This window comes from Lolium perenne, chromosome 7, assembly GCF_019359855.2.
Source record: "Lolium perenne isolate Kyuss_39 chromosome 7, Kyuss_2.0, whole genome shotgun sequence".
NCBI lineage: Eukaryota > Viridiplantae > Streptophyta > Magnoliopsida > Poales > Poaceae > Lolium > Lolium perenne.
In genome coordinates, this window is record NC_067250.2 from 55569527 (window position 1) to 55592252 (window position 22726).

The 22726-nt window shown below is 45.2% G+C and overlaps 3 protein-coding genes across 3 annotated transcripts; 1 reads left to right on the plus strand and 2 right to left on the minus strand.

Annotated features, from left to right (window-relative positions):
- Nucleotides 1–4643: 4643 nt before the first annotated feature.
- LOC127317448 (anthranilate O-methyltransferase 3) lies at nucleotides 4644–6274 on the minus strand. The gene is made up of 4 exons (XM_051348007.2): nucleotides 6119–6274; nucleotides 5618–6028; nucleotides 5277–5537; nucleotides 4644–5185 (listed from the first exon to the last, which is right to left on the minus strand). The coding sequence occupies exons 1-4, from the start codon at nucleotides 6191–6193 to the stop codon at nucleotides 4826–4828; spliced, it is 1107 nt and encodes a 368-aa protein (XP_051203967.2). The 5' UTR covers nucleotides 6194–6274; the 3' UTR covers nucleotides 4644–4825.
- A 425-nt stretch (nucleotides 6275–6699) lies between these two features.
- Nucleotides 6700–17746, plus strand: LOC127317446 (uncharacterized). Its single transcript, XM_051348005.2, has 9 exons — nucleotides 6700–7726; nucleotides 7811–7948; nucleotides 10045–10124; nucleotides 12647–13053; nucleotides 14327–14511; nucleotides 14604–14689; nucleotides 14860–14993; nucleotides 16043–16342; nucleotides 17311–17746. Exons 1-9 carry the CDS (start codon nucleotides 6992–6994, stop codon nucleotides 17493–17495), a joined length of 2250 nt encoding a protein of 749 aa, XP_051203965.1. The 5' UTR covers nucleotides 6700–6991; the 3' UTR covers nucleotides 17496–17746.
- Nucleotides 17747–17821: 75 nt separating this feature from the next.
- Nucleotides 17822–21552, minus strand: LOC127317447 (uncharacterized). The gene is made up of 9 exons (XM_051348006.2): nucleotides 21344–21552; nucleotides 21063–21232; nucleotides 20920–20982; nucleotides 20740–20759; nucleotides 20583–20627; nucleotides 19768–19877; nucleotides 19009–19148; nucleotides 18312–18400; nucleotides 17822–18195 (listed from the first exon to the last, which is right to left on the minus strand). The coding sequence occupies exons 1-9, from the start codon at nucleotides 21432–21434 to the stop codon at nucleotides 18063–18065; spliced, it is 861 nt and encodes a 286-aa protein (XP_051203966.1). The 5' UTR covers nucleotides 21435–21552; the 3' UTR covers nucleotides 17822–18062.
- Between the last annotated feature and the right edge of the window lie 1174 nt (nucleotides 21553–22726).

Consider the following 22726-nt stretch of genomic DNA (forward strand, 5'->3'; position numbering starts at 1 on the left):
ACGAGTGGGCCTGCGCGGGAAACTAACTAGGCTAAACAGAGAAAAAAGAATGGGCCGGCCCAGCTGCGTGTCTCGCACGAGCGGGCCGTCTGACGCTGGGTCCCACGCGTCAGTGTCACTTAAACGCCGAAACGGTAAGTGCTGTTCTGGGACGCACGATTAGATCGTGATCCAACGGCTCACAGCCATCGTCGTCGACGGCGAGAGGAGGGCTTACTGGCGGCACGGGCAGGGGGTCGGAGAGCTCACCGACGCTCCGGCGGTCGTCGGCGAGGTGCGCGGCGACGTTGTGGTCGACGGCGATGCTCCAGGTACAAGCGGCAGCTCCGGGGATGGCGCCAATCTTCTTCTCCGTCTGCGGCGGCTCCACGGGCTCCGGCGGTGCAATTGGATGGCTACGGTGGGCAATGTTGGAGTGGAGAGGGTGGAGGAGGTCGAGTGAGAGGAGGGGATGCTGGTGGTGTGGAGATTTGAGAGAGGGGAGTGCCCCTTTTATAGCGGCGAGGCGAGGCCGTGGTGTTGCGGTGAGATCAGCCATGGCGACGCATCTACAGGGGCGCAGAGGGTTGGGCGCTGATGCGAGCGTGTCGGCGACGTCACGGCGGTCACGTAGCGCTTGATTGCGGTGAAAACGAGGCTGTGACGAGGGCAGGCGAGCGTCGTCTCTGTCACAGGTACCGGCGGAGGTCGTCGACGGTGTCGTCGTCTACAGGGTTCCCGCGGGCCAATGGGCATGTCTGGCGCGTAGCTGGTGGCGTGGCGGAGCTGGTGGCGAGCGGAGAGAGCGAGGGGTGGCCTAGGTCAGCGGAACGATGTCACGCTCTGGCACGCTCCGGTGCGTGCCCGTGCGCGTCCTGGCGTGTGCTGGGCGTGACTGGGCACGCGTGTGCTGGCCAGTGTGGTGATCTCCTCTGACGATGGCGTGTACCAGCGAGTCCAGGAGAGTGAGAGGGAGGGGTTTGACACGGTCGTGCACGATGAAAATGAGTAGAGAGAGGGATGGCATGTGTGTGTGCCATGCCATGCACGGCATGGTTGAATGGTGACGATTGCATGTACTACAGCGTGTCTCTGGTGCTTGGCAAGATGCAGGGGTACATGAGAGTACTTTTGATGACCAAAGCTTGATGGTTTAGGCCATGATCTGCTGGTTAATGGCATGTAGGGAGTTGGCGGCAATGGTGCTCACCATGTGTTCGGTCAAATGGCCGCATGAAGCAAACTTTCAAATTTTTCAATGGATTTTGGTGGAGTGGATTCATATATTATTTGGCACATAATGGTGGTGGTGGTGTGCAAAATGGAATTGATTTGCAAGATTTCAAAAATGGCACGATCTAGAATCTGTTTGAATGTTGCTACTTTGCTTGATGATAATTTGAAATTGGGAAAGAATTTGCAGGGGTGTGCTTTACCAAAATTGTTCACCTTGATGAGGTGCAAAGAGTTGAGGTTATTTAGTTTAAAAATCTCTTAATACAGAGGCTCAAAGTAGGTGTCATGGTATAAATGGCAGTTTTGACCATTATCTTATGTGAGCTCATTTTGAATTCAAATTTGATTTGATTTGAGTTTCTTTGATTCAAGAAGTATTCTAGTAACATTCTACAACCAATGGTATAAGCCAAATTGGCCTAGGTTGTGATTTGGCAAAAATGGCCATAAGCACATGAATGTGATGAATTGTTATTTTTCTATTTTTCTTGTTTGTTCCTTTGCTTCCATTAGGTAGGGTTTAGGGTTTTGGCATATTGTAAAAGGTTGCAAACACTCATCATGGCAATCACACAAAGAATTTAGTATGAGCACTAGGCATAGCACATATTTAAATAAAAGTTTTTGTTGGTTCTCAATTTTGAATATTGGAAACTCCTTTTCTTTCTTTATTGAAATCTTGGGATGTTACAGCGGCGAGATCCGGCCGTGTTGACGCTGGAGAGGTTCAGTGTGTGCAGATCGGGGCGGCAGCGACGGAGGCGGGAGGTGGGAAGGGTAAAATTTCCCTCGCGCGCTAGGGTGGGGAGTTCGGGTCGCGTCCAGTTCCGCCTCCCATCCGAACAAGTACATGCACGCGGGGTGAACTGGGCCGGAACAAGGAATTTTTTTTACGGGCCGACCATTTTACGGGTACTGCTAAACGGCGTTTACAGGTTGAAACCCCTTTCGCGACGGTTATTATACGGGTTTGACCCTTTTACAGGAACTGCTAAACATGCTCTTAGCTACCCAAGTCCATCCGTGAAAATGAACCTTACACTACCGATTTTTCGTATCTTACTACTCTGAATCTCTGACTATTTTAACACACGGTTTTTTCATCAACATTGTCTATGTACCACATCCTAGGTGATATTCAACCTCTAGAATCCACCCAATATCGTGAAGGTTTGTTATTATGATTTCAGCTCTGTTTGGCAGCCATTGTTTTTTACCAAAATATTGTGGTTTTTCAAATACCATGGTTTTAAATATATTGAAGTGCTTGGCTTTAGTAAAAAATGTTCTTTTATATTTACGATGCTGCACTCACTTTGTAGTATAAAAAAAATGTCTAGACTTCTTTTTCCATAATTGTAGTATTTGTTGGCTAGACATGTAAATACTATGGTTTACAATAACGAAAAACTTGATACCATGTTGATCATTGGTTTGCCAAATTATTATTTGTTTATAAAAAAGAGGATCAACTTAATATCTAAGAGACAATCTCAATGTGAGTTACCTTTCAATTGCAAGGTTTCATTTTTCATATTTTTCTTAGAAACATATTGATATATTAATATAGAAAATAGAAGTCAAAGTTGTATGGAAGTCTAAAGCGTTGTATATTTTGCAGCGAAGGAGATGAAAAGGAGGAAAAATTATTTGAATACTTCAAATAGAACAATGTAATAGGTACAACACAGTGGACATATATTTTCTGCAATCACAATTGGCATGGGTATATACGTGTACTTATACATCAATGAAATGTTAAATAAATGTGAAATACTCTAACTTGACTAATTTCTTTATTATTAGGATGAGAAAACCATGTAAATTTATATACATGAGTAAATTGTATATTGTATCATTCATTTTCTAAAGATGTTTGTTATATATGAATAGCTTATTCAATGTCAAAAGAACATGAAACTCTTGCAAGTAAGAAAAGAATAAGAGGATGTCTAAAAAAATTGTGAACCCTAGACCGGAAGCAAGTCCTAAACTAATTATTCTCTCGCATGTGCCACAAAAGGCTGCGAGGCTGCCACCGTGCCATCAACTCTGGCCTTCCGACATACAGTGAATCCAACATCCTATTGTCACTCTAGAATCCTCCTGATGTTCTGCCTGGCTACTCCATGCTACATCAATTTGTCCTTGATGTACCCACAGATTTGTATTGGACATCTGCTATCAGACCGTGCTATATGGGATCCTTATTTTAATACGCAAAGTAAAAGGCATGGCCATGCCGCGCCAACAAGAATCTATCCATATCTAAACGAATAAAAGAGGTAAACGTAAGGAACAGATATATGCATTAGTGACTTTTTAAAAGAATTTTTAACACATTGAAGATGATGCCCTCGCATTTGCGAGGTCCATTGTGCTAGTTTGTCTAAATTTAGATGTATCTAGACACTCTTTAGTACATAGATACATTCGAATTTGGACAAATCTCCAACGTCTTTTCATAGACAAAGGGAGTAGAAGTCATGTGTACTACTGAAATGACTAAAATTTGTAAAACTTCGATGAAACTGCATTAAAAGTGATTATGTTGTGAAGTGTATATGTGGATTGCCTAGCCCTTTCCATCAGTTCGGACTTTTGGTTCAAGTGGCTAGTGCATGAAGCTTAACATGGTATCAGAGCAAAAATTGATCCTCTAAATTCCCGGCCGACGTTGCTTGTTCCGTCGCCCGTCCGTCCCTCGTCCTCGATCTGGTCTGCTTCGTCCTCGATCTAGTCTGCTGCTGCTTCGATCTACTCTCCAGGCGCCATGCCCGCCCGACGCCGCCCACTGCTTCGATCCGCTCCCGATTCCGCGCCAGGCGCCAGGCCCGCCGCTCGATCTGCTCCCGAATCCGCGGCGCCGGCCCTCTGCTCCCGATTCCGTGCCCCGCGCCGGATCTTCACGCGTCGGATCTCCACGCGCCGGCTGTCTTCTCCGCCCGACGCCCTCCGCCCGGGCTGCTCTCCTCCACGCGCCCGCTCAGCTCTGCCGAGTTCGTAGGCCCGTGGTTGCTGCCCGTAGGGACTCGGCCGAGTGCCCGCCGACCGCCGCCTTCGCCAGCAAAGCCGCGCCACCGCTCCGGCTGCCCAGGCAGTAGAACCGAATCGTCCCCGACGCGGCCGCCCGTTCAGAGCCAACAGGTGCAATTTTTAGGCTTAATTGCGAAAACCAGAGGGCACAACAATTTTTAGGCTTAATTGCGAAAACCATGTGAAAGACAGGATTTGAACTCAAGACCTGGGGCTCTGATACCATGTTAGGTCAATATACTTGTTGTATTACTGGGGGGCGGGCCAAAGGGCACAATATATAGTACATGTACAGGTGCACATATGCAGAAAACCCCCTAACATATGGGAAAACTACAAAAGACAGATATATACATCTAACAATTATCACTTGTGAATTACGATAGCACACATCAAACAGTACACATATTTCATCGTAATAGAACACAGATACATACAAGCACACCCGACTCACAGGAATCAGGTCGTTGGACAATAACATGTTCAGAGCTCGAATATAACCAACATAGATGTAACGATTCAGTAAGACCCATACACATTTATTCATACAATACACATTTAACATAGATATATGTTATCCTTTCTTCAGGGACAAGACTATGATTGAGTGCTTGGTCTTCTCCCTCTCAAGGTGTTCAGCAACGTTATGTGCGTACTTATTGAAGAGGTCATCGAGCACAGATTCACCGAAATGGATCCCAAAAATAGGCTCCATCACTGCTCTCAAGCATTTGGCGACGTTTATGCCACTTTGGACAGGGTCGTCCACGTGATCGCTCTTTGAGTAGTCATAAGGATCCCAGTTGTGCTCGAACAATTCAATCTTGTTAATGTCAAATAGTCCGCTCTGCTTGACCACCGTCTTCACTTCATCAACCGACGGCCCGTAAATGGGCAGGTTGAAGGAATCAAGCTTTTCCTTCCCCACTAGGCCCTATTGTGATACCATTAAAAAGAAGTTTCGTGGAATTTAGATGTTAAAGAAAATTCTCGTTAGTTACTGTTTGATTTACTATTATAGTTACCTCTTCAACCAGGAATTGTATAGATTTTGCAAGTAACCCGAACACAAGGTTCAGCTCTCCACGGTATGCATCCTCATTTTTCCTTCCAAGAAATATCAGCAACATTTGTCCACCAAACACAAGTTCTTCATATCGAAGTTTGAGGAAGAGCAGAAAGTCCTTTTGAAATAGCTCCTGGTACAGTTTTACCACAGATAGTGGTGTATTCTTGGCAATGTAAATGTTTCCTTCGTTTGGGTTGCCCTCTAATCCATCAAGAAACTACATGGCATAAGACAAATCTTAGGACTAAGTTATGAACAGAGACATAAAAGTTAATCATGCTTTGTGAATCTTCGAACCTGAGAGCGCCACTGGAGGGAATATGACGAGTGAAAAAGATGAACACTCTTGTCAGGAAAAAGCCTCCTGTAGCAGGAGCCTGGCAACCCGGTAATATAGAATGGAGGTAGCGTGTCTCCCTCGTGTCCCACAGCTATCGATTCCCTGAACCCTCTAAGTGACAGGAAGAGATGATTGAAGTCGTTTACAGGTAGATCACTGAGAAAAAACTGGAGCTCGACCTTGGTACTGGCACCCAGCTCGCGACGGTGGCCACATATCGCTTCGATCACCTTGGAAACGAAGAACAGTGTGTTTTCACTAGAGGAGCAGCCTAGATCACAAACGGTCATCGTTGGATGGGAGAGAGCCATGTACACTTCCTTTACAGCCTTGTCAAGCAACGGTGTAGTCTCGAGCAAAGCCCTCCGCTAGCATACATAAACGCAAGAGAAAGTTCTTATCAAACTTTATGTGCAATATCTGAAGCTAGGAGTCTAGCTAGAGGATTATTTACAAACCTGAAGCCACGAGTTTTTGGCATAGCTGGTCTCTCCTCCCCCTTTGGCCATATGAAGGACATGCTCTATCGTCATGGCAACCAGAAGATCTGATATGATGATAATAGTTTCAGTAGGAAGAACAATACATTGTGTGTGCTCCGACCTCCGATTGAGCATATATATAGGGCCAAGATCCAGAGATCTGTAGCTATTATATAATAAAAGCAATTTATAAACCTGAAGCCACGAGTAGTTGGCAGGTCTCTACAGGCACAACATTAATTTTGATACTTGCATCTACCAGTATTTGTCGGTAGAATTAATAGTCGTGTAATCGTTTAATCATTGTCGACTACTAAAAGTTGTTCAAAATTTGGAAAAAGTTCAAGCCAAAGGAAGTTCAAATAAAAAAATGTACAAAATTCGAAAAGGTTCATAATTTTTTTTAAAAAAAAGTTAAGAAAAAAGCGACAGGCAAAACCATGAAAAGTGGAGGGAAAAAACCAGCAAAGCTAGAGAAAACCGCAAAAAAAGAGAAGTGAAGGGAAAAGAAAAGAAAAGCAAAGAAAAAGCCCTAACCTTGCTAATGGGCCGCACCGTCGTCCCCTTCCCACAGGGCACAGGCCAAACCCTCCCCCGCCGCCTGCTGCCGCGCGCGCCGCCGTCTCCTCGCTCCCACCCCATCCCCGTCCCCCATCCAGCGGCTGCCGTGATCCTATCCTCCCGCGGCGCCCTGCCCTGCCCTGCGGCCGGTGCCCTGCTGCCGTGCGGTCGGCGCGGCACCAGGGACCCCGTTCGCCGCTCCGCCAGGAGCTTCTACCTTCTTCGTCTTGCTTCCCCGCCGCCACCTCTGCCCGTGCCCTAAGGCCCTCGCGGTGATCCTCCGCTGTTATGGCGCGGCTGCCGCTGCCGCCAACTCCACCATCTTTCACCCTCGTCAAGAAAGAGCCCGACGTCAACACCACAGCCGCCGCCGCCGCTCGCACGCCCCACCCGCTCACCCACAGGAAGCCCCACCGGGACCGCCTTCCCCTTCCCGGAACCCCAACTCAGCCGTTTCTCACGCCACAAACTATCCCATCTGCCACTTCCACACCGGATTCCTTCACCATCAGGCGATGCAGGGAGCTGGGCCTGACGTCGGAGACCCTACCCACCTCCATAAAGCGCGAGCCTGACGCCGACAACGCCGGGGTGGGCAAGGATGCAGGAGGGAGAACATTTGGCACGCCGCCACCCAAGAAGCGCCGCCGCCACTGCCTGTCGGCAACCCCGAGCCAGCCCCTCTTCACGCCCCAAACTACCCTGCCGGACAATTCAAGGGCGGACAAGTGGTGGAGCGAGCAGCCCGGCCCAACGCCGACCACCGCAAATGCCTCCATCAAGCGTGAGCCTGGCACAGACGCCGGCAAGGCCGCGGGAGGGAAATTACGGCGCCCCTACCCCCACGCGAGGCCCACGGCAGCTCAAACCCCCACAATGTGGCTCAACCGCGGCCGGCTCGGCCGGCTCCTCCACAACCTAACTCGCACGCACCGCTGGCGTGACGCCGCCGGGGTCTTCTCTGCGCTCCTACCTGCCTTCCAGCACCCTGACTCCTCTGAGGAGGCCCACAGCATTTTCGTGGTAAGCGCAACATGCCTTTGTAATATTTTTTTTGTAGCAGTTCCACTTACTGTTTTCTGATGAAGGCCACTTGCTTGATTGAAGGCTGCGATGGATATCCATAGGAAGCTCGAGGAGGACAGCGGCAATGTGCATGGTGGCAAGCGCCGCTACTACCTCAGGACCGAGAAGATCTTCAATGTGTGGTTACCGCGGCTAGTTTGGTTGCCCACTTCTGCAAAAGTAAGCTCCTAGTTTGTTGTCAACCTACTAAGACTAATGCAATCATTAATTTGTTAATTGGCTGATTTTTAGTATATGCCATGATTGAAACATTGCCCACTTCTGCAAAAGTAAGCTCCTAATTTGTTGTCAACTTAAGACTAATGCAATCATTAATTTGTTACTTGGCTAATTTTTAGTATATGCCATGTTTGAAACTGGAAATACACCTGAAACTAAAAACCATGCTTTGCTATAATCTTTAGTATCACCAACAAGTACCATTTATAGCCTATGTGGATAAAACATGTTTCCAGGAAGGACATTGAATTCCAAATCCAGTAGGAATCAGCACTTTTTGTTCAGTTTGGTATAAGCAAGTGCATCAAATTTCCTCACTGTACCTTTTATTGGGGTTTGGAGAAATTTTATGGGGAAAGGGCATTTTCTCTGAAGTCTCCAACTTGTTCGAAATCTTCTGCAGACAAGTGTGTATAGGGCAGGTATCTTTGCTAAGGCAGATACCATTGAAGCCCTTCTGGCATGCGTGCGCTATGTTAGATTATTCAATTAGGACCCTCCTGGATATAGTAAATCTCTGATATCTGGCAAATCTCCAATATCTGGTAACGCGCTAGCCTGCAGCCCGCTCAGCTGTGAGCTCTGCCCTCTAATGCACCTTCCTCTTGCTGCTACCTGAACTATGTAGCATTTCCGAAAACCATGGGTGGTCCTTTAGTAGAACAACATGAAGTTAGGGTGAGATAAAAATGGAAAGTGTATTGCAGTGTTCCTATTTAGATTCTACATACAAAAGCATATTATTGTTTATGTTTTCTTATGCGTTTTCTATAAAGTTATATACCTATTACCTAAGCTTTCCAATGTTTTCTTATTCTTTTGTTTTTATTCTTATATTTTACATGGGCCTCTGTTTATAGATTTTAAATTCACGCATGGAGTTCTGTGCGCAAATGTGTTTTTAATCCATTGCGGTTTGGTAGTATTGTATATTGGGAGAATTAGTTCCGTACCATTAAAAGATCAAGACTTTAGAAAAATACCACCGGAAGATTGGCCTTGAGAAAAATACCACTGAAAGTTTACTCCGTTATTGAAATATAGCATCACCGTGAACTCCACGTGAATTGGAGCTAAAAACAAATGAAATCAGGGGGCAAGCATTAGGGGATTAAGGGAAAAATATAAGAGTTCTGTCCATACACAGAGGCAATAAAAATTCATAGGATTAGGGGAGATTGCCCGTATGAAAATTCAGCAGCATACATCCCCTCTCAAATCTCTGCTCGATTATCTTAGCAACTATAGAATCCCCAAGAATAACTCTACACCATCAACATGAAAACAAGAGGGGAGGGTGGAGGGAGGGTGCACCATGAGGAGAGGCCAGAAGAGCTGCCGCCGGAAGGTACGCCGGCGGCGGTGGTCTTTGCGCTCCCCTCTTTGCTCTGTTGCCTGAGTTAGAGTTAGGTGTGTGGATGAGGTGGGGCTGAGAGCTGATGGTTTCAAGTCAATTTGGCCCAGCTGATGAGGTGGTGGGGCTGAGAGCTGATCTGGTTTCAGTTAATTTGGCCCAGCTCACGTGGACTTCACGGTGATGGTAGAAATCAGCAACGGAGCAAGGTTTTGGTGGCATTTTTCTAAAGCCCAATCTTTCAGTGGTATTTTTCTAAAGTAAGGATCTTTTGATGCTATAGAACCAATTTTCCCTTGTATATTTAGGTTGGCTGTAATGTCAACCTCAACATGTGATATGGTGAAAGCAGTGAATCAAAACAAAGTGACATCATATGGTTATGTTCTACACCAACTGAATATTAAGGTCCTGGCATTAGCTTAACAATGAGATCATGATATACGTCATAAATCTTCAGTTCTAATTGTGTGCTGGTTTCTATTTTACCTCTGATCCAATTGAATATTAAGGTCATGGCATTAGCTTAACAATGAGATCATGATATACATCATAGATCTTCAGTTCTAATTGTTTGCTGTTTTCTGTTTTACCTCTTATCTATTCCTTTGTCCGATTTGTTAATAAATCTAAAACCATCATGCTCTTTTGTATTGCTTAACCCTGTTTATTTTTTTGACAGAAACACTTGGTTAAACTCGAACGGGCACTATTTTATCTTTCACAAGAGAAAATCGATGATGCATACAATTCAACAAGAGCGTGAGTTATCTGCTCTCTGTCAGTGTTTACTTTTGTCATGTCTTATACACACTTTGACATGTCATTTTTTGGGGAATATCTTGATCTGTAAACTGTAATAAGCGAATTGCCATGCCATCTTGGTGGTTGTTACAGTGTATAAACCTAATTCAGTTACTTCTGTAATGAAATATCAGCCTATCAGGTTAAATCCAGATGTTGTTTCCACTTGTTATCAGGCATGAAAGGACTTGATTACCTAGGAGGAACTAGGAAACTTTTCATTGAGAGTATAATCCATTTTGAGCCAGGTATTTGTGAGAGTGACAGGTTGAACCACATTTTTTTTGGGATAATGCTCGGTTTCCGTCGGAGGCTGCGTGGCTCGGTGCCTCCGGCTGGCGCGTCGTTGGATTCCTTTCCATCGCGAGCTGAGCGCGTGACACGCGTCCTTCCGCGTGGTGAGACAGCGACAGCGGACCCACCACGTTGCGGGCCGATGGCTTATCTCCCTGAACGATTCTTCTCCACTAATTCCCCTTTTGTCTCTGTTCGTAGAAAACTTCGCTTTCCATAGCCTGCTCTCTCTGAGAGCTCGACCACGCCGGCGAGCTGCCGCCCCGTCCCTCCGGCCCGTGCGCCTCCGGTGAGATCCCAGCCGTTGTCGCCGTTGTTTTCTCGCCCAACACTGCTACTGCTGAGCTCTGTCTCTCCCTGTCTAAACCTGCAAGGTGCGAGATGGCGAGCACCTCCACGGTGGCGCCATGGTGTGGGCTCTCCACCAGAAGGGGGGCGCGGTGGTGCAGTGCTGCGACGCGCGCGAACACGCTTGCAAGTCGTTGGCTAGAGCTGCAACCGGTCTGCGGGGGAGCTGCAAGCCGCCGTCGGCGGAGCTGCAAGGAGCTTCACTGATTGCTCCGAGCGCCTACCGTCGAGCTGCAAGGGGACGCCGCCGATGCTTCAAGCGCCGACCACCGGAGCTGCAACCGGTCAACAGGGGAGCTGCAAGCCGCCGCCAGCGGAGCTGCAAGGAGCATCACCGATTGCTCTGAGCGCCTACAATCGAGCTACAAGGGGGCGCCGCCGATGCTTCAAACACCTACCACCGGAGCTGCAACTGGTCAATAGGGGAGCTGCAAGCTGGCGGGGGCGGAGCTGCAAGGAGCGTCGTCGATTGCTCCGAGCGCCTACCACCGGAGCTACAAGGGGAGCTCCGCCGATGCGTCGAGCGCCTACCGCCGGAGCTGCAACCGGTCAACGGGGAAGCTGCAAGCCGCCGCCGGCGGAGCTGCAAGGAGCGTCGCTCATTGCTCTGAGCGCCTGCTGCCGGAGCTTCGAGGGGCCTGCGTAGGAGCTCCAATGGATTTTCGCTGGTGCTGCTGGCGGTGTTGAGGGAGCACGCGACGGTGCTACCAGGACCGACGACGGTGCTGCTCGCCGGAGTCTGTCGGGATGCTACAAGTTGGGCGGTAGTGCTTCTCAGGGGACGTGCTTCCATGAGAGGGAGGCACTGCTGCGACCGCACGAGTCGTTTGCTACAAGGTGGCGTGGAGGCTGACCTCGCCGGAGCTGGACACCAACGTCGCCGGAGGTGCCGGTCAAGGGCGGAAGGGCCAAGCTACCGCCCCATGGCGATGGTGCTGCTTGCTTCGAGGGAAGACACGAGGATGCTGTGTGGCCCTTTTTTTCCTGGAGTGTGGAAGGTCTGCGTGTGGCTGAGTGGACCCTGTGGGACACGTGTCGATTGCTGGATCCGGAGGTTCGGGACGTTTGAGCCTCCGGAGGATTATCAGCACTGTCCCTTTTTTTGTCATCTTGAACTAGATTTTGCACACTGTTCTGCTTGAACCATATTTTGGCATTTGAAGTGGTTCTAACATGATGGCCCACTCTCCAGAGTTACCTGGTGCTCACATTGGCAGACACATCACAGGCCAAATCGATGCAATTTTCACAGATACTGTCCGGCATGGCAGAGTTTAGCTAGCGGCGTGACAGATGCTAGCTAGAGGCCCAATGTCCAACGTAGTAGAGGCTAGCTCGACTGGCATACATAGCAGAGCTTGGGTTTGCGAAGTGTGGTGATAGCTAGCGGAGAGTGGCTGTCAGACCTTAATCGATGAGTAACTTTGTTCCCAGACAAGGTGTGGTCATCACGTTAGAGCTACTTCAGATGCTAAAAATGTTGTTCAGAGTAGATCAGTGGAATCATTTGTGCAAAATCTGGCTGGAAGTGTCACCAAGAATAAATGTGGTTCAACCTGTCACTGTTCACTACATTAGAAATACCTGGTTCAGTGTGCAATTTATTCTTTCCATTGGAATTTATTCTTTCATTAATAGAAGAAATAATCACCTGAATTCAAGAGAGGAGTCTAACATGAGTTGTGTTAAAAGATTTGGTGTCTTAATTCTGGTAACTAAAAATACCTTTCAAGTCTTGCTTTTGGATAAGTTAGTTGGTTGTTGTTTTAATTTTCTGTTCCACGAAAATGACTTCTCAATGTGGTGACAAAGAACTGAGATATTCTATTGTTTTTCAGCCTTATTGCTAAGGATGGACTACAGATGGAACCAACTCTAAATCTGATACATGGCTTGATATCATATGATAAATGGTACTCTGGCTTGCCCAAGGATATGCAACTTGAGGAATTAGATGTTTACAATGAAGCATGCACAACTTCTGAGGCATCTAATGGCCATGAAGAAAGTGGTCTTCAGGATAGCTCAAATGACAGCATTGATGTTGATGATGCCAGTTTTCGTCCTTGCTCTTCAGAAAGTTCTATCAATAATGGGAACATAGACAAAAAGCAGAAGATCTACAAGAAATATTTCCCTGTTTATTCTGTGAAGGAAAATGATTCAGTTTGTTCAGACGTGAAAGAAGTGGGCTGTACAGATTTTCGAAGCGTATTTTTTAGCACCTCCGATAGCCCTACCTGTGGTTAGTGACACATTCCATGTACTTTTTCAAGATGTTCATCTGATTTTTTTTTTTGTTCCGCTAAGCGCTCAAGTACTAAGCTAGTTTTAGAGTTCTAGGGCATCTATTTTTTTGAGCTGAAAACTGTAGGGGAGGCCCTGCCAGTAAATTTTTATTAATGAGACAAAATATGTACATGGAAGTGGGAAGAAGGGAATATACAAAAGGGCTTAGCCCGGGCATAACCCAAAAAGAGTTACAAAGCGTCTAGACAGGCTACGAGATAAGATTTTAGATCATCCTTCATTCTGTAAGAAAGAAGGAAGAGGTCTCTTTTGAAAGAAAAGGACCAAGCCCTAACAGTAGGTGTAGCATTGTCAAAAATAAGAGCATTCTTTTGCTTCCATATATTCCAAGAGGCAGTGGCAAACACTTTAAAGAAGAAGGGCCTCCCAAAGTTGGATCTAGCAGTAGCAATCATCTGCGGGAGATCAAGATTATCCTCAAGTGCAATGTTGATGGGATGCCAACATTGCCTACTGAAATTACACTTCCAGAAGAGATGATCCCTGGTTTCCAATAAACCATCATCACATAGGCTGCACACACCGTTATCATTGAGTGTGAAGTTTTTCCTCCTAAGCATATCCATCGTGTTTAGGTGGTCATTAGCAAGTAGCCAGAAGAAAGATTGATCTTTGGTGTGCACTTCTAGGGCAACTATAGAAGCGACACTGAGTGGTTACGTTACTGGAACATTCTAGAGACATCATAAAGAAACACTGGTTTCATGTGATATACCATCTAATAAATTTTATCCTTCTAGCATCCACATCAGCACATAATACTGCAACCAGCTGTAACCTTCATTTACTCTTATCTTATACATCTGAATCTGAAATATGATTCTGTGATATGATTTCCAAAGAGTACTGAGCAAGTGAGGAGCAAAATTATTAAGAGTCCATAGGCATATAAATTATGCTTGAAAACTCAAGGCTTGTTGCCTCCTTTTGCGTGTGGTAAGTCAGAGTCAGCTTTTGACAAAGGTGCTGGATCTACTGTATAGATGCATCAAATTCTGCGATCGAATCAATTCTTCATCCTTGCTAGCAATATATTGCATGTAATTTTTAGCATCATGGCTGTCCCTCATCAGATCATCTAGCGTAATGAATTCGAGCACCAACTAGTCCATTACATCTCTTCCATAACTTTTAGATCTCTATCAACCTTATTTTATAGTTCCACATAATTCTGTATTAACATATTAGATTTTATTATGTACTTGAAGGATTGGAGAAAAGCTTGTTGCCGTTACGTCTGAAGCGTGCTGCCGGGACTTCAAATGATAGCTTTGATTCATACTGGAAGTACAAGTCAACACCTAATCACTTCTATGCGGATGCAGAAAGATGTCTAAGAGTGGCTCTTCATTCATCGCCACCAGTAATGGCAGCCTTAGTACCATTAATACAGGTACTTGTTTTGCGTATAGCCATACGCGTTCTTCCATAGATTTTGTTTTCATTTGTTAAGACCCTTTCTTGGCTACCTTTCACATGATGTAGATTCTCCTGCTTGGTGATAAACTGAAAGAGGCTCTTTGTGAACTTGAGAAGGTCTGCCACAGTTCAACCACAGCGCTTCCTTTCAGGTTATTAAGGCATCATGTCATTGTCCATCGTGTAAAGAATCTGTTATCTTATATCTCATCTCTCGTTTGATGTTACGTGAACATCTTTCGACTATCCTAGCTTTTTGTTATTTGTTCCTTGTCCATATTGAGATAAGCTGCATTGGCTGAAGTTCAGTTTTTTAATGCAGATTGCGAGGTAGACTGGTAGAGTATTTTGACCAAAACCAAGTATCAACAATTTCTTCTTGTTATGAGGAAGCTTTGCGGAGAGATCCTACATGCAGCTACTCAGTTAAGAAGCTAATTGAAATGCACCGAAAAGGTTCTGGCTAAAGACATCTCTCACATATCTTTTTACTATTTAATCTCTGTTTTAGCTCAGTAGTTGATTTTATTCTATTTTTATACTGGCACTGCTACTTGCTTAGCAGAACGGGAATGAACAATTTTGAAAGTCCAAATTCCCTGCCAACTAGGCTGTTTGTCAAGGGATAAAATAAATAAATGGACTTTTGTTGAGGAAAGAAAAGAAAATTATGTCCGTGTGTTATTACTTGAACCTACCTTAAAAACCACGCCCACAATGCTGACACCTGTTGTAGTAGGAATTATTGGGTTTAGGTTGAGGTGCTTGCTTCGACTCGTTTCGACAACTGAAACGTCCCAAGGGTTTACAAGTTTAAAGGTGAATATTTGACACTACAAAGAGTTTGAGCTGGTTATATTTGACCGTACATACCACTATTGGCTGAAATACTACAACTACTCGCCCTCTATTGTGGCAATAATGAGTTGTAGCAAATGCAAATGTTGTGTAAATATGCTCTTGACTTCGTCAATGGTCAAGCATTATGAAACTACAGTCCTGAAGAAAATGTCAGATACTAAAAAATGGTGGAAGTATTGTTTGTAGACAGGATGCAAGGTTTTTTGCTTTACTAAACTGAGGCATTCATGGCTGTTGCGTGGCAGGTGTTCTAGTCTCAACCAACACATACAGTTTTTACTGACACTGGTTGGTTTTTATCGGTAATAAGTGAAAATGTCATTAGTTCGATTTCAAATGTTGTCTCCACTGCTAGTAGAAAAGATTGTGGGTGAACTATTTTACAGAACATCATAGAACTTAAGCCAATATGATATTTATATGAATCTGTTACCGTAATCATCAAAGCAGAATATTGGAAGTGGTATAAAAAAATTGAACTTCAACGCAAGTACTTGTTTGACTGGTTGTTTCTAAAGTTCATTACATTGCTTCTCTATGCAAACTTCAGAAATGTTCACGTTTTGATTATCTTACTATCAGTTCTTATAGGTGTCATAGCCTAATTGACTTACATTTTCTTTACCTGTTATTGGTCCCCCCAGGATATTATAATACGGTCCGACTACTTGAGTCAATAGCTTCACATCTAGATTCTGTGAATGGGAAGCCTTTTATATGGGAGGAGCTTGTATCATGCTTCCTTCGGCTTTTTTCTGATCGTACTACGGAAAACGAGGATTGTTTTTCATGTAATGTTGAAGGAGATGCAGAAATCAATGCTTCCAGTAGTCTTTCTTCGGTCTTCTGTGAGCAACATACAAGAGAATCATGGAAGCTCCGGTGCAAATGGTGGATGAACCATCATTTCAGCCAAAACAACTATATGTCAGAAACCGAGGAAGGTAATTTGCTTGTCCCCTGAATTCACTCATTGCTATAATGAATCACATGGTGCTCTACTCCATTTGACTAACTTTGTCAGATAGTGAATGCAATAAATATGACATTGATTTAGTGCAGTCTCTAGTCTGTACGGTCTGATGTTGGGATTTACATGTCTAGTCTACATTAATGAAAGCAATAAATCTGTGTTTAAAATGAATCCTGGCCCACTTTTAGATTTGAATGGATTTACAGTCTGTAGTCTACTAATACCCTTTATTCCAGCGAGATAAGTCTATCACTGTCTCACTCAGAAAAGCTGTATATTTCGGAACGGAGGTAGTACACTGTACTATTATCGTCTGGGCAACTTTCATTAGTAAATACTCCCTCCGTTCACTAATATAAGATGTTTTAGATGTTTTTGAAGTAGACAAGGGAATTTCTATCTACACCGGGACTATAATATCAGATTGGGGAGGAAGATTGGAATTAGCAATTGATAAAAAAGAAAGGATATGGGCTCGCGTGAGTAGAAAACAAAAGATATCTATTCTAGTTCTATCATCAGCTATGGGTTCGAATCTAAGAGAAATTCTAGAGACTAGATACATACTAAAAGGAGTGAACCTAAATACTCTCTCCGTCCATAAATAGATGCCAAAGATTTATTCAAATTCGGATGTATCTATACACTAAATCGTGACTAGATACATTCAAATTTAGACAAACTTTTGGCATCTATTTATGGACAGAGGTAGTACTAAAATTAGACTAGATACAGACAAAAGTGGGTGAACCTAAAAATTGACTAGAACGTCTTACATTGTTGTACGGAGGGAGTAATATGGAATGATGGTGCAAAATTCACAGTTTCTTGCAACTCAAATTTTGCTCGTGGTGTAGACAGTTGCATGGCCTTGGCATGATATCAGTTTCACTCCTGTGTTGCAACCACAGATACTGAGGTTTTTCTGTGTTCTTACAGGTGACTGCAAGCTCCTTGCTTGTAAGGCAGCCTGCGCTTCTCACCTGTTTGGGCCTAGGTTCCAGTATGTCAAAGCAGTTGAGGGATATCTTTCCAAGCAAGAAGCTAAGGACGAATTTGGACTTTTGTCGAGGAACATGGAGAATTCTGTCAAATTATTACATAGTTTGGAGAAAACTACGTAGCGACTCGGTTTACTTTAATGTCCTTTTTTTTGTTGCATAGTAGTTTATGATGTTGTTGTAACTTGTAGGCACACTTATGACATATGATGCCTTTTAGATCCCCCAATATGAGGTTCGTTTTTTGTAGAGTGGGGAAATCAAGAGCAATATATTGTTTATCTGGCCGTAAAAGGAAACAGCATTGTGTACCAACATTTTTTTTAGGCCTGTAACAACATATGATCAGCAGCATAAGTTTTCCATTGTTGTCACCCCTTGCCATGTTTTGATAATAAGCCAGGTCGATTTCACTCATAGTAGGGTATACCGTCTCATGCATGAGCCCATAAGAAGAAAAAGAGGGTTTCTTGCTATTGACCCATTCGATGTACATCCAAGAAACAGATACAAGCCATGTATTCGTAGTGATCACAGAAGGCGTTAAAACAATGTTATAGGGGCTTCACTGTAATCGTATGCAACGATCTCTGCCAAAGGGTATAGCCGGATGATCAACCAACAACTTTTACTGGAGCTCATACCAACCTACTGATCCTGCCAATGTACATCAAGCTCTGCGCTGTCTAGTTAGTTGGAAGACGTCCGCGCCGCCTCCTCCTCCATCCCACCCATGTTGTTGGTACCGCAGCCAGGGCACATGTACCGCCTCTGCAGCTCCTCGGCAACTGAATTGAGCACTTTCTCCATTTCCGCCACGCGCTTGTGCCCAGTCAAGGAAAGCTTCTGGGAACACTCACTGAGGAAGACGGACCAGAAGCGTGTATAAATGCACAAACGTAGTGAAATAACTACTGAGACAGCCGGTAAAAAGGATATCCCCCGACCTCCTGCAACTGCTTCGTCTCATCCATCACAGCCTCTATTAGAGCTCTCTTTGCTTGGACATCAGCCAGTTCCTGACAGACCTGAAAAACAAGGCAACAAAAATAATTACGGAAAGAGTTCTTAATATCAAACATGTAAAAAAACAAGTGTTTTGTTTTAGAAAACATTATGAGAAGCACTATAACTTGGAACTAGTTCTCTCTGGCCTATACAGCAGTAGCATCAACGTTAGCCTCAGTACCTGCAGGCCGACCAAACCTTTGGAATTCCTTTAGTTCTAATGTTTTTATCATGCACAAGTTTCTTGGAAATATAAGACATTTTGGTAGGCTAAAACAGCCTACAAGAACATCTTATATTTTAGGACAGAGGTACTTTTTTTTAATCAGAATACGTGCCTACCCGGGCTATTATATATTTTGCACCTTTGATGAACAACATCATATTATTTTTTTTATCTATGAAGATAAATGCACATAATACTCACACGCCTAGGCACACAGGTTCACAGCATGTAAATTTTAGTTTGGTGACGTAAAGAGGGTATTAGCCTCACACGAACATGTTGTGGTCTTCCACATTAGTTGTTTATCATCGATGCTCTCATGAACTAAACAAGTGTAACAGCATCCCATACATTAAAAGCTTCTGCAATACCACAATTTTGGGTGGAGGAATGGAGAAACACCTGTTTATGATCAAGCAGATCCTTTTGATACTCTTCCTCCAAGGCATGCATCTCAGCCTCAATACTGCTCAACTTATCAGCCAGATCTGTCACCATATCTTCTGATTCAGCAGTTTGATTTTTGTCGCTCACATTATGACCTGCCAAGGTGAACATTTCACTCTAAGCGGAAACAAGATAACATGTCTATACAGCAAAATACACTGATGAAAAATCATAAAATCAAATGGGAGCTCTGTCATGCAATTCATATCCTTTACACATTTGCAGAAAACACAGTTAACAAAATAGTCACAAAAGAACAAAGACCACAGTAACTTGTATTCCCAGAAGCAATTTAGATCCGTAAGTACTCCCTATGTTCCATATTATTAGTTGTCGGAAGTTTTACAAAATCAGCGACTAACTAATATGGAACGGAGGGAGTATATACACAACACTGAAACGAGCATTCTGAAGTTTTTCTTTATCTTCAATCACAAATTTATACTATCATGGAGAAATATAATTAAATAGCATCTTATCAGCCATCTCCTTATTATGTGCAATCTTAGTCTTCTACAGCACAACAGAACACCAGATTGACCCGACTAAAGACAATATTAATGCATAACATAGAAGTACAATATCCATAGTTCATTTTCTATAAAAGAAAATAAACAACTATGTATAAGCAATGAAGGAGAAATAAAACGGATGCTGCAAATTAACAGGAACCCCTTCTTAAGGGATTCAAGAAAACAAAGTTACAATGCTTACCATCTGTTCCCTTGCCTTGATTACCATCTCCTGCCTTGCCTTGCTCACCATCTGTTGACACTTCAGAGCATTTCCTTGCTAATTCAACAGAAGCCATCTGTTGAAATTGCCTGCAAAGGAGAAACATAGTTTACCACAAGATATTTTGCGTACAATAAATTTCCAACATAAGTTTCAGCTAGCAAGTAAAGCAAATAGTACCAAATGGACATAAACAAGGAAAAGCAGAGAGGTGATTCTGTTAGACTTTTTTGAAGAATTAAAAATAACTTAGCAGTGTTCCTCAATAAGAGTTGTTTCCTATCTTTACAAGGTTATAATTAAATGAAGCTCCCCATGTTAAAACAATTACTGAAATATGGAGAAACACTGCACCAGACTTCATATATCACAGTAATTTCGAGATCCACACATAATGAAGTAACAAGCTCCACCGTCCCCGCCCAGTTTTACAAAGTTTAACATAAAACAAACTATAGGAAAAAGCAGGCACCAAAACAAAGTTCACCGCAACAAAAGCTACTTATTACATCACCAAACCACAGTCCAGCCACAGAAACAACTTTTTAGGATCACCACCTAAGTGTGATTCTCAAATGAGTTTGTCAGTCTCCCTACATCTGGGGCCCAACCATGCCGACGTGAGTAAGCCTCATTGTTAGTTTGAACAGGCATGAGTGCAGTACTCGGCCAGCTGATGACCATGGTCTTCTACAATACCAGCAAACAACAGATGCAGCACCAACTACAGCTGGTTGCACATGCAGGAAACGACATGGAGTTGTCGCAGGCAACAACAACAAAAAAACGCATACCTTATCCTTGCATTCATTTCAACCATCTGGCTGATGAACTCGTCTCTGAAACAACCATGAAAATGTTAGCCGCTGCCAGAAACACTATCCTACATTAATTCCTACTACTGGAGCAGCACAAGAGAAACAGCCAGTACAGAGCGTTCATCCTGCTCACCTCTCGCTGTCTTCCTTGCTCTGTAGAGACATTACATCAAGCACCAATAGCGCAACCCCACCGACGCGCGCCAATCATACATACGCACAGCATCAAAAGCACACAAGCGTGTCATGTTAAAGCAACAGAGACTAGTAGGATTTAGGAGCCTGGTTGGCTGCGATTTGAGAGATTTCTGACCTTAAGTTCCTCCAGCTCGGAGCCCACCTTGGCGATCTCCTCCTGGAGATGCGAGATGGTCGTCTGCACGCGCCAAAACACGCCGAAATCGAAACCAAATCAGGCGAACTGGGTAGTAGTAAACTGGGGAGGGAGGGAGGTACCTCGAGCGCCTGGATGGTGGCGGCGGCGATGGAGGCCTGCACCTGGGTCCCGCGCAGGTCCGTCTCCGCGGCCTCCCGCGCGCGCTTGGCGGCCTCGAGCTCCGCCGTGGCCGCGTCGGCCGCCGCGAGCACGTCGTCGAGGCGCCGCTTCAGGCCCGACACCGTGCGCTCTGCAGTCCGAGGCGGAGGCGCGGTCTGGGTCAGGCGAGGGCGCGCGCGCGCGAAACCCTAGGTGCTTACGGCGTGGCGGGGCGGCGAGGGAGGGGAGTCGGAGCGCTTACCGCCGTGGGACTTCTCGGCGGCGAAGTCGCGGATGATGGACAGGAGCTGCTTCTGGGGCTCGGCGGCCGGCGCCGACGCCGATGCGGCCATGGGGGCAGAGGAGAGGGCGAGGGTTGCGGAGCGTCCTTCTGGAAGGTTCTCGAGGGTTTGGAGAAGAGAAGCGGGAATGGAGCGGCCGACTGGCGTTGTTGGATGACTGGAACTCTCTGCCAGTGTACTGGCAAGGTGGACAAGTCTAAGTGGGCCTTTTGCTCTCTATGCAGTGGAGTATTATTATTTGGGCCTCGAAGCCCATCACAACCCGTAACTCGAAACTTTCCTTTTTAATAAAGAGAATATATTAATACGGATAGATACCAATTTCTGCAACAACGCAGTACCCTAATGGTAGTACGGATTCACACAACCAAAAATAATTAAGCAAAAGAAGTTCCGTTACGGTACTCCAGTCCTAACAACAACAGGACAACCACCACCAAGACATCACCTGAAATCCAGGCTCTCGACAAGCAACACCTCTAAAAAGGGAACAGTGCACAAGCGCCATCGTCGCTTGATCAAAAGATCCTAGGTTTTCACCCTGGAGATAGTTCACGCTCTCAAAACACTGCCTTCAACAAAACTATTGCCAAACACTACAAATTAAGGCCAGATCTTGGATTTTCACCCTGAAAGGTAAGACTCTCAACTTCACCTGTGATGTTGCCCCCACTTGCATACTGTTGTTACGAGACCCAGAATACCAAGAAAATCCCTCAACAATACCATGACTCGATACTCCGCTGCTAGTCCTCCAATCCGTCCTTCAAAAATTCTCCATCTCTGATACACCATGGACCAGAATGTCATCTCCTGGCAACGCAGAAGAGAGCTTCGCGTCGCTCCCTCCAGAATCAAATGGTTGGAATAAAAGCATGAGTACGCACGACCGAATACCTCCCAAACTAGCAAACTCTAGGCATAAGCACTCTTACATTTGCCAGTGGAGCCTTTCGAAACTCAACATCCAGCCAAATCCAGACAGACATCCATAAGGAAGATCTTCGTCTTGGTGCGAGAGAGATCCGAGAACCACCATCTATATTCATGCCGATCGAGCAGCCCCTACGTGACCCGCTATGAGCAGTCAGGAGGCCACAGTGCGCAGGCAAGCTAGGTAGACAGCTTCCGATCTACACAATACTCAACCGATGGTTTGGCCATGCACAAGATCTTGTAACGATGCAGCTGATCCGCGGCACGATGACTTGCAGATTAGAAGGCCGGCGACCAGCCAGATCGAAAGACCAGCAGCGGCCAGATCGCAAGGCCAAAGCCGGCGGCAACCAGATCGTGAAGCCGGCGGCAGCCAGATCGGCAGAGCGGCGAGGCCAGCCGCCAGA

Bases quoted from the DNA above. Each gene is read 5' to 3' on its own strand.
- LOC127317446 (XM_051348005.2), top strand. From the start codon at position 6,992: ATGGCGCGGCTGCCGCTGCCGCCAACTCCACCATCTTTCACCCTCGTC. The intron at 14,512-14,603 runs GTACTTGTTTTG...CACATGATGTAG, and splicing joins CCTTAGTACCATTAATACAG to ATTCTCCTGCTTGGTGATAA. The intron at 14,994-16,042 runs GTTCTGGCTAAA...TGGTCCCCCCAG, and splicing joins AATTGAAATGCACCGAAAAG to GATATTATAATACGGTCCGA.
- LOC127317448 (XM_051348007.2), bottom strand. From the start codon at position 6,193: ATGACGATAGAGCATGTCCTTCATATGGCCAAAGGGGGAGGAGAGACC. The intron at 6,029-6,118 runs GTTTGTAAATAA...TATGTATGCTAG, and splicing joins CCAAAAACTCGTGGCTTCAG to CGGAGGGCTTTGCTCGAGAC. The intron at 5,538-5,617 runs GTTCGAAGATTC...TATGCCATGTAG, and splicing joins CCCTCCAGTGGCGCTCTCAG to TTTCTTGATGGATTAGAGGG.
- LOC127317447 (XM_051348006.2), bottom strand. From the start codon at position 21,434: ATGGCCGCATCGGCGTCGGCGCCGGCCGCCGAGCCCCAGAAGCAGCTC. The intron at 20,628-20,739 runs GTGAGCAGGATG...TGGTTGTTTCAG, and splicing joins AGCAAGGAAGACAGCGAGAG to AGACGAGTTCATCAGCCAGA. The intron at 19,149-19,767 runs GTAAGCATTGTA...TCACCTTGGCAG, and splicing joins TCAAGGCAAGGGAACAGATG to GTCATAATGTGAGCGACAAA.